Source organism: Mastigoproctus giganteus, chromosome 13 (assembly GCF_048544385.1).
Source record: "Mastigoproctus giganteus isolate SK-2022 chromosome 13, ASM4854438v1, whole genome shotgun sequence".
Classification (NCBI taxonomy): Eukaryota; Metazoa; Arthropoda; class Arachnida; order Uropygi; family Thelyphonidae; genus Mastigoproctus; species Mastigoproctus giganteus.
Genome location: NC_143587.1, coordinates 12004391 through 12020631, shown reverse-complemented (window position 1 = coordinate 12020631; position 16241 = coordinate 12004391). Strand labels below are relative to the sequence as shown.

General features: G+C 37.9%; 1 protein-coding gene across 1 annotated transcript in view; it reads right to left on the bottom strand.

Annotated features, from left to right (window-relative positions):
• Positions 1–16241, bottom strand: part of LOC150075766 (acyl-CoA dehydrogenase family member 11-like) — a 127990-nt gene that overhangs the window by 61776 nt on the left and 49973 nt on the right. Inside the window, exon 5 of the mRNA XM_090387877.1 lies at positions 9007–9149. Coding sequence (XP_090244003.1) covers positions 9007–9149 — 143 coding nt within the window. The remainder of the gene's footprint in view (positions 1–9006; positions 9150–16241) is intronic.

The following is a 16241-nucleotide window of genomic DNA, read 5'->3' as shown; positions in this document are numbered from 1 at the left end:
GCTGTACATCTTGAAATGTGGCCTAAAGACCAGTATACAGTACTCAAGGTGTGGCCTGACCATTTCCTTATACAAGGGGATAATCTCCTCCTTATCCCTGCAAGAAAAATTCCTGTATATCATTGACAAGACACTAGGAGCTACTCTTGCAGACCATCTGCACTGCTCAGAAAATTTTATATCTGCCTGAACAATTACCCCCAGGTCCCCGGCATTCTCATACATTGTCAGTGTAGTACCACAGAGTTGATATATCACTCTGGGGGTTACTGTTTCTCATATGTAGTATTTCACATTCCTCAATGTTAAACTTAATTTGCCACCTCTCAGCCAATCTGCTCAACTTTTCTAGATCCTGTTTACAGCAACATACTGTCATTAGTGTCCTTAACAACCATGCCAAACTTCATATCGTCTGCAAACTTAGACATTAAGCTTGATATACCATCATCAGTATCATTTATAAATACAGAAAACAACAATGGAACCAACACTGAACCGTGAGGGACTCCACTAATAACATTAGTCCACGATGAGCAGTGTCCATTGATTACCACTCTCTGTCTTCTCCCTCTCAACCATCCTTTTATCCATAGCAGCAATTTGCCTCCAGTGCCACACTGCTCCAATTTGTGCAGCAGCCTTCCACGTGCAACAGTATCCAAAGCCTTTCTAAGATCCAAATATATGATATCAAAGTAATTCCCTGCATCCAGTTCCTTTGTGACCACATCATAGTATGCAATAAAATTGGTCAGGCAAGACTTTCCCTTAACAAAACCATGCTGTGTCCGAGCTATAACTGAAGTCTTGTCTAGATGATCCTGCAGTGCTTCTTTAACCAGTGCCCATTAATTTTCCTGGAACAGAAGTTAAACTAACAGGTCTATAAATACTTGTGTCGCCCTTTGATCCTCCTTTGTGAATTGGGGTCACATTTGCACATCTCCAGTCCATGGGTACCTCTCCTGAGTCCAAGGAAGATCTCATAATTATGGCTATGGATTTGCTTACTTCCTTTGCTGCCTTCCTTTATTATAACGGGATAGATCCCATCCATCCTGGGTGCCTTTTTTATGTTTATCTTCAACAATTTCTCCTCCACTTTCCTCTAAGTTATTACAAAATCATCTAGTTCACCGACAGAGTTTAATTCACCTCTGGCATTGCCCACCCTGAATAACTCCTCATGTGAGAAGGTAGAGCAGGATCATCAACAGTTGAACAATCAATATTCAGTAGACCAATCTGATTCATCCTTTTCCTTCTAGAGTTTACATAGGTAAAGAACTCTTTGCTGTTTTTCTTTCCATCCTTTGCTAAAGATTTCTCATAATCTGGCTTTGCCTGCCTAATCTCCTTTGTGATTTGATTACAGACCAGCTCATATCTATCATAGGCTTCCATGTCACCCATTAATTTCTATGTATCCCATGCAATTTCCTTCTCTCCCATATGTTGGCCTTCTTTGCCAGGAACTAGTTATTGTTCGTGAGTCTATTGTCAGGCAGATGGGGAATATACTTATGTAAGAAGGATATGTGGAACAGGACCAGGGTATGTCTGCCAGGGGCAAAGGTTGATGACATTGTAAAGCAGATATCATCTTTTCAGGGCACAAAAGGTGATATTGGTGTACACGTTGGAACTAATGACATTAACAGTAAGAGATCTGCAGATTTACTCAACAAGTGCAGGTCAATGTTGAAAAAAAAGTCGTGTTAGGGTTCAATGTGAAAGTGTCTACAATTCTGCCCAGACACGTTAGGAGGGAGTATATGATGAGAGCCTTGTCAAACAATTCAGCCCTGGAGAGATTGTGCAAGACTCAAGGGGTAGAATTTTTTTCAACCTGGTCTGTGCGTGTTGACAGGAGAGACTGCTTCTACAGAGATGGGATACACTTAAATAGAAAGGGTGAAAGAATATTTGTGGATGCTATCGAGGCAGTGTTAGGAGGGTCAGAAAACTGCTAGTGTGGGGGGATACACAGACTAAAAGACTAAAAATTAACAATAGCTGCAGGCAGAGGAAAAAGTGATTCTTGCACTGCTTCTATTAGAATGGGTAGCAGACTAGAAAGCAAGGTAATGGAGATTTCCAGAACTGCTGGGAGTCATAGTGGAACAAGTAAATACATGGCCTGTGTTAGGGTGGCTAGGAGCAGGGAAAAGTGCATGTATACTTGCATGTACACCAATGCTAGGAGTATAGTTAATAAACTTGATGAGCTTGAAGTGCTAGTCAAGACATCAAAGGCAGATATCGTTGAGATAGCAGAAACATGGTCTCACACACAGATATAGGCAGTGCAGAGTTGGAATTTGGGGAATGCAATGCGTATAGGAAGGATAGACAGGATAGGAAGGGAGGAGGGATTATGCTGTTAGTTAAGAAACACAAAATCTAAGGAATTGCATCCAGTTGATGTTGGGGGACAATGCAGTGTTGAGTCTGTTTGGTGTGAAATAAGCAATGGGAAAGGAAAATTGAGAGTAGGTGTGTGTTATAGGCCTAATGAATCTGATGAGTATAATGAGCAATTGTGCAGAGAAATAGAGTGGGCCAGTAAATCAGAATGTCTTATAATGGGAGATTTTAACTTTCCAGATATTGACTGAAACTTGTGGGTTAGTATGAGTAGTAGTACTAGTAGTAGTAGTAGTGGCATGTGATGCAAGAAAGCTTATGCAGCATCAGCAAAAAAAAAAAAAAAAAAAAATCACACCATTCCCTCCAAATGCCTGTCCAGTTCCTCCTTAAATTTATTCAACCTATCAACTTCCACAACGACAGATGGAAATTTGTTCCAGCAATTAACTACCCACTGGCTAAAGGCAAATTTCCGCACATCTATTCTACATCTGTCTTTTCTTAATTTGAATTTATGCCCCCTTAGATTCGTAATCTGAACAAGTGGAAGGATCCCATCAGAATTCAGCGTGCTCAACCCCGCAGGTGCCTAGTCTCCAGCCACTGCAATTTGCAGAACTTAAGCCTCTCTTGGTAAGAGGATCCCTTCATTCCCCTCACCAATCTTGTTGCCCTTCTCTGTACACACTCAAGTAAATCTACATTCTTCCTAAAATGAGGCCTCCAGACCTGTACGCAGTACTCAAGGCGTGGCCTGACCATTGCCTTATACAAAGGGACAATCACCTCCTTCTCCCTGCTAGCAAAATTCCTATTTATCATTGACAAAACCCCATGACCTGCCCTGGCAGCCTGTCGGCATTGCTCAGAAAACTTCATATCTGACTGCACAATTACTCCCAGGTCTTTTTCATTTTCTACCACCTTAAGTGTAGTACCACACAGTTGGTACGTTTCTCTGGAGTTACTTCTACCCATATGCAGTACTTTGCATTTGTCAAGGATAAATTTCAGTTGCCACTTCTTAGCCCATCTGCCCAAATTATCTAGATCCTGTTGCAGTAGCACACTGCCATTACTGTCATTAACAACCTTGCCAACCTTTGTATCATCTGGAAACTTTGACATTAAGACTGATATACCTTCATCAATATCATTGATAAATATACAAAACAACAGTGGACCTAACACCGAACCCTGTGGGACTCCACTAATAACATTAGTCCACAAAGAGCAGCACCCATTGCTTACCCATTGATTACCACCCTCTGTCTTCTCCCACTTAACCATCCTTTTATCCATTGTAGCAACTTACGCTTAATACCATTCTGCTCCAATTTGTACAATAGTCTTCCATGCACTACAGTGTCAAAAACTTTCCTGAAATCCAAATATATGATATCAAAATTATTTTTTGCATCCAGTTCCTTTGTAACCACATCATAATATCCTATTAAATTTGTCAGACAAGACTTTCCCTTAACAAACCCATGCTGTGTCTGAATTATTGCTGCAGTCTTGTCTAGATGATCCTGCAATGCATCTTTAACCAGTGACTCCATTATTTTACCCGGAACAGAAGTTAAACTAACTGGTCTGTAATTACTCGTATCACCCTTCAATCCCCCTTTGTGAATTGGGGATACATTTGCACATCTCCAGTCCGTGGGAACCTCCCCTGAGTCCAAAGATGCTCTCATAATTTTGGCTAAGGGTTTGCATAGTTGCTTTGTCCCCTCCTTTAATATAACAGGATAGATCCCATCCACCCCAGGTTCTTTTCTTATTTTTTCTTCAACACTTTAGTTTAACTTCAACAATTTCTCCTCCACTTTGCTTTCAGTTATTACAAAATCATTAAGTATCCTGCTACAATTTGATAACCTTCTGCCATTTTCACACCTTAATAATTCCTCATGTGTGAATGTAGATGCAAAATACTCATTCAGTTTGTTGGCTATCTGAGCAGGATCATCAACAGTCGAACCATCGATGTCAAGTGGACCAATCAGATTCATCCCCTTCCTTTTAGAATTTATATAAGTAAAGAAATCCTTGCTGTTTTTCTTAGCATCTTTTGCCAAGGATTTCTCGTAATCTGCCTTCGCCTGTTTAACCTCCTTTCACCTTATTACAGACTACCTTATATCTGCCATAGGCTTCTGAGTTGCTTAATAATTTATATGCATCCCATGCATTTTTCTTCTCTGTTTCTACGAGTCTCATTTGTTCATTAGATAACCATTTAGGTCTAAACCTTGAACAATATTTCTTAATAGGTATGAAACTTTCAGTAGCATCCACGATTAATTCCTTGAATGCTTCCCGCTAGTGTGCGGGTTGATTACTCGCACACTTGCAAAAATTTTTTGTGGATTTATTAGATGACTGTTTTCTACAGCAACATGTTTGAGAGGCAACCAGAGGGAGTAATTCAGTAGTGATTCTTCATGCATTAAGAATCTGCAGATAAAGGAAATACTGGGCGAGAGTGATTACATTGTATTGATGTGAGAATTAAAGATGTAACTGCAATCAAGGGAAGGGCTTTTGCTTTCGTAAAGGTGACTACAGACATCTCAGAGAGTTTTTAAATTCTGTACAGTGGGATCAACTGATGATGTTACCAACAGTGAATTCTAAATGGGGAGCCTTCAGGGACTTAATTTTGGAGGCTACTAGCTTTTCATTCCAACTAAGAAATACTGTTCAAGGTTTAGGACTAAATGGATGTCAGATGTATTAATGACCCTAATTGTTGTTGTTGTTTTTAGTTATTTGGTTTTTAGTAGCATTAGCAACTAAGGCCATATTGCTCCGGGGATATGCGGTGGTCATTCCCTGACCTTTCCGCAGCCTGCGTATTTAGTGGTCACAGGCTCAAACCTCGGTCTAATTAAGAAGCATGCGCTACGCACTGCTGCTCCTGCCCACCTGGCTACGGAGACGCCAATGAAGAAAAATGTATGGGATGCATATAAAGTATCAGGCAATACAGAAGCCTATTTTAGCTATAAAATAGTCTGTAATAAAATTACAAAGGAAGTTAGGCAAGCGAAGGCAGATTATGAGAAATATTCGGCAAAAGATGCAAAGAAAAACAGCAAGGAGTTCTTTACTTATGTAAACTCTAGAAGGAAAGGGATGAATCAGATTGGACCACTAAACATAGATGGTTTGACTATTGATGATCGTACTCAAGTAGCTGATAAACTGAATGTGTATTTTGCATCTACATTCACACATTAGCATTAGTAGAGGCATTTGATGCAAGAAAGCAAGCTTACGCAGCATCAGCCAAAAAAAAAAAAAAAAAAACCCACATCCACTTCACCCCTCTGTTTGTTGAAAATACCTGTCCAGCTGAGCCTTAAACTTATTTAGGCTATCAACTTCCACGACAACAGATGGAAGTCTGTTCTACCAACCAACCACCCGCTGGCTAAAGGCAAATTTCCACACGTTTATCCTACATCTGTCTTTCCTCAATTTGAATTTATGCCCTCTCAGGTGATTATTCTGAGCAAGAGGAAGAATCCCAACAGCATTGAGCATGCTCAATCGATTCAGTGCTTTATACACCTCAATCAGATCACCTTGTAGGTGTCTAGTCTCCAGACACTGTAATTTGCAAAACTTAAGCCTTTCTTCGTAAGAGCACCCCTTTGTTCCATTCACTAATCTTGTTGCCCTTCTCTGTACTCGTTCCAGCAGCTCTACTTCCTTCTTGAAATGAGGCATCCAGACCTGTATACGGTACTCTAGGTGTGGCCTGACCCATATACAAGGGAATAATCACCTCCTTATCCCAGCCAGAAAAATTCCTATATATCATTGAGAATACACCATGAGCTACTCTTGTAGCCTGTCTGCACTGCTCAGAGAACTCCATATCTCCCAGCACAACCACCCCCAGATCCCTTTCATTCTCTACCACTGTCAGTGTAGTACCATAGAGTTGATACATTGTTCTGGGGTTGCTGTTTCCCAAATGTAGTACTTTGCATTTTTCAAGGTTACACTTCATTTGCCACCTCTCAGCCCATCTGCTCAACCTTTCCAGATCCTGTTGCAGCAGCATAGTGTCAGTATTGTCCTTGACAACCCTGCCAACTTTATATCGTCTGCAAACTTGGACATTACGCTTGATATACCATCATCAATATCATTTATAAATACAGAAAACAATAATGGACCCAACACTGAACCCTTAGGGACTCCACTAATAACATTAGTCCACGATGAGCAGTGTCCATTGATTACAACTATCTGTCTTCTCCCCCTCAACCACCCCTTTATCCATAGCAGCAATTTGCCTCCAATGCCACACTGCTCCAATTTGTGCAGCAGTCTTCCATGTGCAACAGTATCAAAAGCCTTTCTAAGATCCAAGTATATAATATCAAAGTTATTCCCTGCATCCAGTTCTTTTGTGACTGCATCATAGTATCCAATCAGATTGGTCAGGCAAGCTATAACTGAGCTATAACTGAAGTCCGAGCTATAACTGAAGTCTTGTCTAAATGATCCTGCAGTGCTTCTTTAACCAGTGCCTCCATTAATTTTCCTGGAACAGAAGTTAAACTAACAGGTCTATAATTACTTGTGTTGCCCTTTGATCCTCCTTTGTGAATTGGGCGTCACATTTGCACATCTCCAGTCTGTGGGTACCTCCCCTGAGTCCAAGGAAGCTCTCATAATTATGGCTAAGGGTTTGCTTACTTCCTTTGTTGCCTCCTTTAATATAACTGGATAGATCCAATTCACCCCAGGTGCCTTTCTTGTGTTTATCTTCAACAATTTCTCCTCCACTTTATTCTCAGTTATTACAAGATTCTCTAGCTTACTGCCAGAGTTGAATACACCTCTGGCATTCCCCTCACTGAATAACTCCTCATGTGTGAATGTCGATGCAAAGTATTCATTTAGTTTGTTAGCTACCTGAGCAGGATCATCAACAGTTGACCCATCGATTTCAAGTGGACCAATCTGATTCATCCCCTTCCATCTAGAGTTTACATAACTAAAGAACTCTTTGCTGTTTTTCTTTGCATCCCTTGCCAAAGATTTCTCGTAATATGCCTGCGCATGCCTAACCTCCTTTGTAACCTGGTTACAGATCAACTTGTATCTATCATAGGCCTATGTGTCACGTGTTAATTTGTATGTATCCCATGCATTTTTCTTCTCTGCCACAAGTCTCATTAGTTCATCTGACATCCATTTAGGCCTAAACCTTGAACAATATTTCTTAGTTGGTATGTAAAGCCTAGTAGCCTCCAAAATAAGTTCTTTGAATGCTTCCTATTTTCAATTTGCTGTTGGTAATATCATCAGTTGGTCCCACTGTATAGAATTTAAATACTGTCTCAGTCCATCGTAGTCGCCTTTACGAAACCAATAACCCTTCCCTTTACCCCTAATGATAGTTACCTCTTTGAGTAAATCCCATTTCAGCACATTGTGATCACTGCCACCTAGTGGTTCATTTATCTGCAGATTCTTAATGCATGAAGAATCACTACTGATAATCAAATCAAGAATATTACTCCCTCTGGTTTCCTCCCAAATATGCTGATGTAGAAAACAATCATCCAATAAATCCGCAAAAGCCTTGCTAGTGTGTGCGTGACCACCCTCCAAATTCCAGTCAATATCTGGGAAATTAAAATTCCCCATTATAAGACTCTCTGATTTACTGGCCCACTCTATTTCCGTGTACTGTTTCTTGTTATACACATCAGTGTCATTAGGCCTATAACACACTGCCACTCTCAATTTTGATCTCCCAATGCTTATGTCACACCAAACTGACTCAACACTGCACCGTCCAACGATGTCGATTGGTTGCACATCCTTGGATTTTATGTGTTTCTTAACTAATAGCATAACCCCTCCTCCCTTCCTATCCTGTCTATCTTTTCTGTACACATTGTACTCTCCAAATTCCAGTTCTGCATTCCTTATATCTGTGTGACACCACGTCTCTGATATCTCAACAATATCTGCCTTTGATATTTTGAGCAATACCTCAAATTCATCAAATTTATTTACCAAACTCGTAGCATTGGTGTACACGCAAGTATACATGCACCTGTTCCTATTCTTAGCTAATCTAACACAACCCATGTGTTTACTTTTATTATTATTATTATTATTATTATTATTAGCTATATGGTACAAGGAAGCCTGAGGCTTATGCTGCACCAGTCAAAAAAAAAAAAAAAAATTTGAGTTACCCTGAGAGAGAGAGAAAAGTAAAGGGAATCACCAAGAAAGAGAAGAATGATGATATCCAACTCAAGAGCCCTGGGTGTGCCAAGCCCATACTCACCAGATGTGAGCCCCGGTGTACCGCAATGACTCCCAGCAGTCTCTGATTGTTTTTTGTTTTTCAGGCTGCTGCTCATTCCAGTATGTAAAAGTATATACAGTATTCACATATTTCAGTTTCCAATATGAAATTGCTAGTTCTTTCAACATATTATACTACTTTTTTTTTACAATTCCTTTTAAGGGGACATGATCATACCAGTGGAATACCCGAAACTGCAGTATGAAGAGGCATGTTATACTGAGGTTGCACTGTATTTATTAAATTTAATTGAACTTTACAGAAAGACTGATACTTACTTGTATTACATGACCATTGCTGTCTGTAATCCTTGCTAATGTGAGTGCCATATTAGCATCAACAGCAGTAGAAAACCATTTATAACCATAAAGATGATAAGATCCATCATCCTGGGGAATAGCCACTGTTTCAGTGCCACCTGCTACATGTGTAATAAATACAAAAGCCATCATGTTTCATTATAAGTGTAGTTCATAGTATAGAAAATGTAGTTCTAGGACATTACAAATGAAAAAATTCGCCCTCCCTAAAAACATCCCCCCCTCCTTTCTTAAAATCATTTAGTTTCTTAAAATAAACTGCAAAAATCAAAAAATTAAAATTATTTATATTTTTTTAAGAAAATAAAGTAGGTCTTCTTCTCTTCCTTCACAGATTAGGCGATCCGCCTGTTCCGATCTCAAAGAGGTCTGCCCATCTTTTCTTCGGTCTTCCTCTGTCTCTTTTTCCTTTTGCTCTATATGTGTAAGCTAATTTAGGGAATCTATTATCTTCCATTCTTTCTACATGTTCTTTCCATCTTTGTCTATATTCTATAATTTTTTCATTAATTGAGTAGATCTTTAATTCCTTTCTAATATTTACATTTGGTATTTTATTTAATTTTGTACATCCTTTAACATATCTTAAAAATTTCATTTCTGCAGCTTGTATTCTATTAATGTCTCTTTGTTTCGGTATCCATGTTTCAGAACCTTAAAGAAGTGTTGGTATTGCCATTACTTGGTAAAATTTCAATTGTGTTTGTTTCCTTGTTTTCTTAGCCAAAGTTCTTTTTATTGTTCCACATATATTTTGAAATTTTGCCAATTTCTGGTTCATATCTTCTTCGACATCATATGTTATATCACATCCTAGATATTTAAAGCGTTTTACTTGTTCTAATATTTTACTGTCTATAACTATTTTTGTTCTCACCGTATTTTTTCCTTTAAAAGCCATTGTTCTAGTTTTCATTGTTGATATTTTAACTGTATATTCTTCAGTTATTTGGTTTAATTTAAATACTGCTCTTTGTAAATTATCTTCACTATCTTGAATAAATACTTGATCATCTGCAAATAGCAGTGTATTAATCCTATTTTTTATATTTAAATATATCCCTGTATTAATTTCCTCTTTCCATTTACATATCATATTTAGCATTAGCATTAGTAGAGGCATTTGATGCAAGAAAGCAAGCTTATGCAGCATCAGCCAAAAAAAAAAAAAAAAAAAACTTCCACTTCACCCCTTCGTTCATTCAAAATACCTGTCCAGCTGAGCCTTAAATTTATTTAGGCTATCAACTCCACAACGAGGGATGGAAGTCTGTTCTGCCAACCAACTACCCGCTGGCTAAAGGCAAATTTCCCCACATCCATCCTATATCTGTCTTTCCTCGATCTGAATTTATATCCTCAATATATATGTTAAGCAGCATTGGTGACAAGCTACATTCCTATTTAACTCCTTGATTTATTATACTTTCTTCTGTTAATTTATTACCTGTATTTATTACCTGTATCTATTACTATTTTTGTTCCATGATATAAACTCTGTATTATTTTTGTAAGATGCTTTGGGTATCCTTTATTACTCAATATGTTCCATAGTTTTTGTCTGTTTACTCAACCAAATGTTTTTTCGTAATCTATAAATGCTAAATGTGTTTCTAAATTAAACTCTTTTTGTTTTTCTATTATTTGTTTTAATGTAAATATATTATCAGTACATGATCTTCCTTTTTTGAATCCTGCCTGTTCTTCCATTAATATTTCATCAGAAATAATTTTAATTCTATTATTTATTATTTTGCTATACATTTTATATACTGTGTTTAATATGCTAATCCCTCTATAATTCTTTGTATCATTTCTATTTCCTTTTTAAATATTGAAATAATTTTTGCTATCTTCCATTCCTCTGGTATTTTATATTGTTCCCAACATTTATTAAATAAATTTAGTATCCTGTCTTTTAAAAAACTTCCTCCATACTTAATCAGTTCTTCATTTGTACCATCCATTCCCACTGCTTTCCTATTTTTTGTAACTTTCAATGCCTTTTCCAATTCTTCCTTTGTTATTGGATCTATGTCACTAACTGGGTTGGTTGTTTAAGGATTTTATGGCACATTAGCATCTAAGGCTATAATGTGCCAAATCAGCAATAACTGGGTCTAACTGTATCTCTTCTGTTTTATATGTTGGATCCTTCCACAGTTCTTCATAATGTTTTTTTTCCATTGTTCTTTCCTTTATTATATTTATTCTTGAAGTGTCTTTCTCTGTACTATTGAAGTGTTTCATCATTTTATATGCCAAATTTTGTCTTCCATGAACATCATGTTCTATTGTACTTATTAATCTATCCCATGACTCTGCTTTAGCCTTCCTTATTATACCTTCAATTACAACTTCTATTAGAATAAGTAGCGACCTGGAGTGAGGGGTGTTGGGAGTTTCAGGGACGGGTGGCAGTCATCGTGAAACAGGTGGGTATATGGGATGTGTTAGGGTAACTAGGAATAGGAGTAGGAGCATGTATACTTGCATGTATACCAATGCTAGAAGTATAGTAAATAAATTTGATGAATTTGAAGTGTTGGTCAAGACATCAAAGGCAGATATTGTTGGGATATCAGAGACATGGTGTCACACTGATATAAGGAATGCCGAACTGGAATTTGGGGAGTACAATGTGTACAGAAAGGATAGACAGGATAGGAAGGGAGGAGGTGTTATGCTGTTAAGTAAGAAAAATATAAAATCAAAAGAAGTTGTTTGTTTGTTGTTTGTTATTTGGTTTTTAGGACCATTAGCAACTAAGGCCATATTGCTCCGGGATATGCGGTGGTCGTTCCCTGACCTTTCCGCATTCTCCGTATTTGGTGGTGACGGGCTCGAACCCCGGTCTAATCAAGAAGCGTGTGCTATGCACTGCTGCTCCTTCCCACCTGGCTATGGAGGCGCCATCAAAAGAAGTGCATCCAGTTGATATTGATGAACAGTGCACTGATGAGTCAGTTTGGTGTGACATAAGCACTGCGAAAGCAAAAATAAGAGTAGAAGTGTGTTATAGGCCTAATGACTCGAATGAGCACAATGAACAATTGTACAGAGAAATAGAGTGGGCTAGTACATCGGAATGTCTTATAATGGGGGATTTTAACTTCCCACATATTGACTGGAACTTGTGGGTTGGGCACTCACACACTAGTCAGACTTTTATGGATTTATTGCATGATTGTTTTCTGCAGCGGCATGTTCGAGAGGCAACCAGAGAAAGTAATACTCTTGATCTGGTTATCAGCAGTGATCATTCATGTATTAGGAATTTGCAGATAAAAGAACCACTAGGTGGCAGTGATCACAGTGTACTGATGTGGGATTTACTTAAAGATTTAATTACCATCAGGGGTAAAGGAAAGGGTTTTTGCTTCCGTAAAGGCAAGTACAGTGGTCTCCAACAGTTTTTAAATTCTGTACAGTGGGATCAACTGACGATGTTACCAACAGTAAATTCTAAGTGGGAAGCATTCAAGGAATTAATCGTGGATGCTACTAAAAGTTTTATACCTATTAAGAAATATTGTTCAAGGTTTAGGCCTAAATGGTTGTCAAATGAACTAATGAGACTCGTGACAGAGAAGAAAAATGCATGGGATGCATATAAATTATCAAGCGACTCAGAAGCCTATGGCAGATATAAGTTAATCTGTAATCAGGTCACAAAGGAGGTTTGGCAGGCGAAGGCAGATTACGAGAAATCCTTGGCAAAAGATGCTAAGAAAAACAGCAAGGATTTCTTTACTTATATAAACTCTAAAAGGAAGGGGATGAATCTGATTGGTCCACTTGACATCGATGGTTCGACTGTTGATGATCCTGCTCAGATAGCAAACAAACTGAATGAGTATTTTGCATCTACATTCACACATGAGGAATTATTAAGGTTTGAAAATGGCAGAAGGTTATCAAATTGTAGCAGGATACTTAATGATTTTGTAATAACTGAGAGCAAAGTGGAAGAGAAACTGTTGAAGTTAAACGTAAGAAAAGCACCTGGGGTGGATGGGATCTATCCAGTTATATTAAAGGAGGCGGCAAAGCAACTAAGCAAACCCTTAGCCATAATTATGAGAGCATCCTTGGACTCAGGGGAGGTTCCCACGGACTGGAGATGTGCAAATGTATCCCCAATTCACAAAGGGGGATTGAAGAGTGACACGAGTAATTACAGACCAGTTGGTTTAACTTCTGTTCCGGGTAAAATAATGGAGTCACTGGTTAAAGATGCATTGCAGGATCATCTAGACAAGACTGCAGCAATAATTCATACACAGCATGGGTTTGTTCAGGGAAAGTCTTGTCTGACAAATTTAATAGGATATTATGATGTGGTTACAAAGGAACTGGATGCAAAAAATAATTTTGATATCATATATTTGGATTTCAGGAAAGTTTTTGACACTGTTGCGCATGGAAGACTATTGTACAAATTGGAGCAGAATGGTATTAAGGGTAAGTTGCTACAATGGATAAAAGGATGGTTAAGTGCGAGAAGACAGAGGGTGGTAATCAATGGGTGCTGCTCTTCTTGGACTAATGTTATTAGTGGAGTCCCACAGGGTTCGGTGTTGGGTCCACTGTTGTTTTGTATATTTATCAATGATATTGATGAAGGTATATCAGGCTTAGCGTCGAAGTTTGCAGATGATGCAAAGGTTGGCAGGGTTGTTAATGACAGTAATGGCAGTGTGCTACTGCAACAGGATCTAGATAATTTGGGCAGATGGGCTAAGAAGTGGCAACTGAAGTTTAACCTTGACAAATGCAAAGTACTGCATATGGGTAGAAGTAACCCCAGAGAAACGTACCAACTGTGTGGTACTACACTTAAGGTGGTAGAAAATGAAAAAGACCTGGGAGTAATTGTGCAGTCAGATATGAAGTTTTCTGAGCAATGCAGACAGGCTGCCAGGGCAGGTCATGGGGTTTTGTCAATGATATATAGGAATTTTGCTAGCAGGGAAAAGGAGGTGATTATCCCTCTGTATAAGGCAATGGTCAGGCCACGCCTTGAGTACTGCGTACAGGTCTGGAGGCCTCATTTTAGGAAGGATGTAGATTTGCTTGAGCGTGTACAGAGAAGGGCAACAAGATTGGTGAGGGGAATGAAGGGATCCTCTTATCAAGAGAGGCTTAAGTTCTGCAAATTGCAGTGGCTGGAGACTAGGCACCTGCGCAGTGATCTGATTGAGGATGTATAAGGCCTTGAATGGGTTCAGCACGCTGAATTCTGATGGGATCCTTCCACTTGTTCAGATTACAAACCTAAGGGGGCATAAATTCAAATTAAGAAAAGACAGATATAGAATACATGGGCAGAAATTTGCCTTTAGCCAGTGGGTGGTTAATTGCTGGAACAAACTTCCATCTGTCGTTGTGGAAGTTGATAGGTTGAATAAATTTAAGGAGGAACTGGACAGGCATTTGGAGGGAATGGTGTGATTTTTTTTTTTTTTTTTTGGCTGATGCTGCATAAGCTCATACATTTGCTTTCTTGCATCACATGCCACTACTACGACTACTACCTTTAGTTTTATTATGTCCTTCTTTATATATTTCTTCATTCTCACTTGTCCTGTTTTGTATATATTTAAGATATTATCTTGTTTGTCTTGTACTGCTTTAGCAGTACAAGACAAACAAGATAAATATCTTAATACTATATTACAATATACAACATAAATATTTTAATACTTTAGCTATTTCTTCATTCCATATCTTTACTCCCCTCTTCTTATAGTTTTTCCTGAATTGTCCTAGTGTCTCTTATGCTATCTTTTGCATTGTCCTAGTGTCTCTTATGCTATCTTTTGCATTGTCCTAGTGTCTCTTTTGCTACCTTTAAAGTAGGTTTAAGCAAAAACAACAAAAAAGTCTTCCTTTTTAATAAAAAAAATGTCAGAATAAAGACTATTTTTTAAAACTATTTTCTGTAGTCAAAATCAAATACATATTCAGTATTATTTTGTAATCCATGGTAAATCAATTTTAAATCATCTTTTATATTAAAATTTTGAATACTGATATCAGATAAGGTTCGACTAACCTCTTCTAGCATATAAATTTGAAATAAATTTCTTTCTTTCTTCATCTTAAACTTCTGCTTTGAGATGAATGCTGGTGTCTTTTTTAATAGTTTTAAATTTATTTACATTGTATTCAAAGTCTATTCTTATATCATTACTTTTTAGTAGGAAGGATTTGTAGCTTTATATTAAGAATATCTGCCATTTAAAACAGTCATCATTTTTTTTCAAGTTATGTTATTTCATACATAATTTTGCTAGCATACATAAAACTAATCTTCTCCAATTTTTGTTTATCAATTCATCACTTAATAAATAATTTAACAGCATAAATGCAGAACTTAAATCAGTTCTGCATTTATGCTGTTAAATGCTTTCCTATTTTTTGTAACTTTCAATGCCTTTTCCAATTCTTCCTTCGTTATTGGATCTATGTCACTAACTGGGTTGGTTGGTTTGTTGTTTAAAGATTTTATGCCACATTAACATCTAAGGCTATAATACTTTTTCATGTTTAATTTACTAAGTATTTGAAATTTAGTTACTTTTTCAAGTTTAATTTCTCTTTGAATGTCCATTTTCTGTTCACCCTTTTCTTGAAAAAAGTGTTCATTACTGACAATCCTTGAGATTCTGCAAATTCTACAAGTCTTTCGCCTCTTTCATTTCTTTCGTTGTTATTGCTTTGGTTTTTAGGAGCATTAGCAACTAAGGCCATATTGCTCCGGGATATGCGGTGGTCATTCCCTGACCTTTCCGCATCTTCTGTATTTGGTGGTGACGGGCTCGAACCCCGATCTAATCAAGAAGCATGTGATACGCACTGCTGCTCCTTCCCACCTGGCTATGGAGGTGCCCTTCATTTCTTTCACCAATTCCAAAATTTCATATAGTTCCCCTTTCTGTGCTGTTTTTTCTTTTTCCAACCTTAGCATTGAAGTCCCCCATAATAATAGTGTAGTGGGTTTTCTCATCATCTAGAAGACTCGATTTCGGTGTACATTTCTTCAACCTCTTCATCATCATGGCTCGATGTTGGTGCATAAATCATTATAACCTTTAGCTTGTACCTCTTAGAAATCTTAAGAATTAGTCTTGACATCCTTGGTGATGTACTTTTGAATTCCAAAATGTTGTTTTTTAAATTTTTATGGA